We start from the raw sequence: 854 nt of genomic DNA, 5'->3' as shown, positions 1-854 counted from the left end.
GAACAGCGGGAGGTGGCAAGAAGCGAGACGGAGCAGGGGACAGTACCTGGTGTGGCTGTGGTTGCGGGGACAGTCTTTCTTCTCCATGATGGCCGGCACACAGTTGGTGAGCTCCGTCCAGTCTGCGTGCAGTCCGCAGCTCCAGCCAGTAGAGAAGCGGGAGAAGAGCCACGTTTCCTTCTTGCCGGGCCGGTGGCAGGTGCACTTCTTCTGGCCCGCTTTGCAGCTACACGGCTGCTCCAGCCGGATGTTCTTCACCAGGTGCCGGCCGAACGTGGTGCCCCCGGTCTTCTGGATGTGCAGGAACACGATCACGTCGCGCCCTTTTATGTTGAAATCCACAAAGCGAGTCAGGTCCTTCAGGGTGAAATTGAAGCGCGGCACGAACCGGGGCAGGGAGCCGTTCTCAGGGGACTCGGGGTCCGGCTCCTCTTCCTCCTCTCCCTCCTCCTCCTCCTCCGGGTCCCCTGGCTCTTCGTCCTCGTCTTCCGGCGCCACGGCCCCCAGGGGCCCCTCGGGCGGCCCCCGGGGTGGCGGGGGTACACTTTTTTTCTCCCAGGTCGTATAGTGTGCTGCATTGCATTAAAATGGAAGAGCATAATACACTCAACTCCAACATCTAAATGAACACACATACACAACTAAACATCTATTTTTCTAACTTACATGCTTTTATAGTAGATATAAGCCATTATCCATCACCCTGCAGTTGGCAGCAGCCACTTGTTGAACCTTTCATCCATGGTCCCGCTCTCAGGCCGGCAGGCGAAGCGGTGGTGGCAGCGGCGCCGACTGGCGCCGGCTCGGAAGTTTCGGGGACTCAGGGGCGCGGCTCCGAGCCCGCCGCTCCTCCA

The 854-nt window shown here is 59.8% G+C and overlaps 1 protein-coding gene across 1 annotated transcript in view; it reads right to left on the bottom strand.

Annotated features, from left to right (window-relative positions):
- HS6ST3 (heparan sulfate 6-O-sulfotransferase 3) overlaps nucleotides 1-854 on the bottom strand; it is a 606078-nt gene that overhangs the window by 571428 nt on the left and 33796 nt on the right. The window contains exon 2 of the mRNA XM_015590873.2: nucleotides 47-572. Coding sequence (XP_015446359.1) covers nucleotides 47-572 — 526 coding nt within the window. The remainder of the gene's footprint in view (nucleotides 1-46; nucleotides 573-854) is intronic.

Source organism: Pteropus alecto, unplaced genomic scaffold, assembly GCF_000325575.1.
Source record: "Pteropus alecto unplaced genomic scaffold, ASM32557v1 scaffold72, whole genome shotgun sequence".
NCBI classification, from domain to species: Eukaryota; Metazoa; Chordata; class Mammalia; order Chiroptera; family Pteropodidae; genus Pteropus; species Pteropus alecto.
This window is presented reverse-complemented; position numbering and strand designations above follow the sequence as displayed.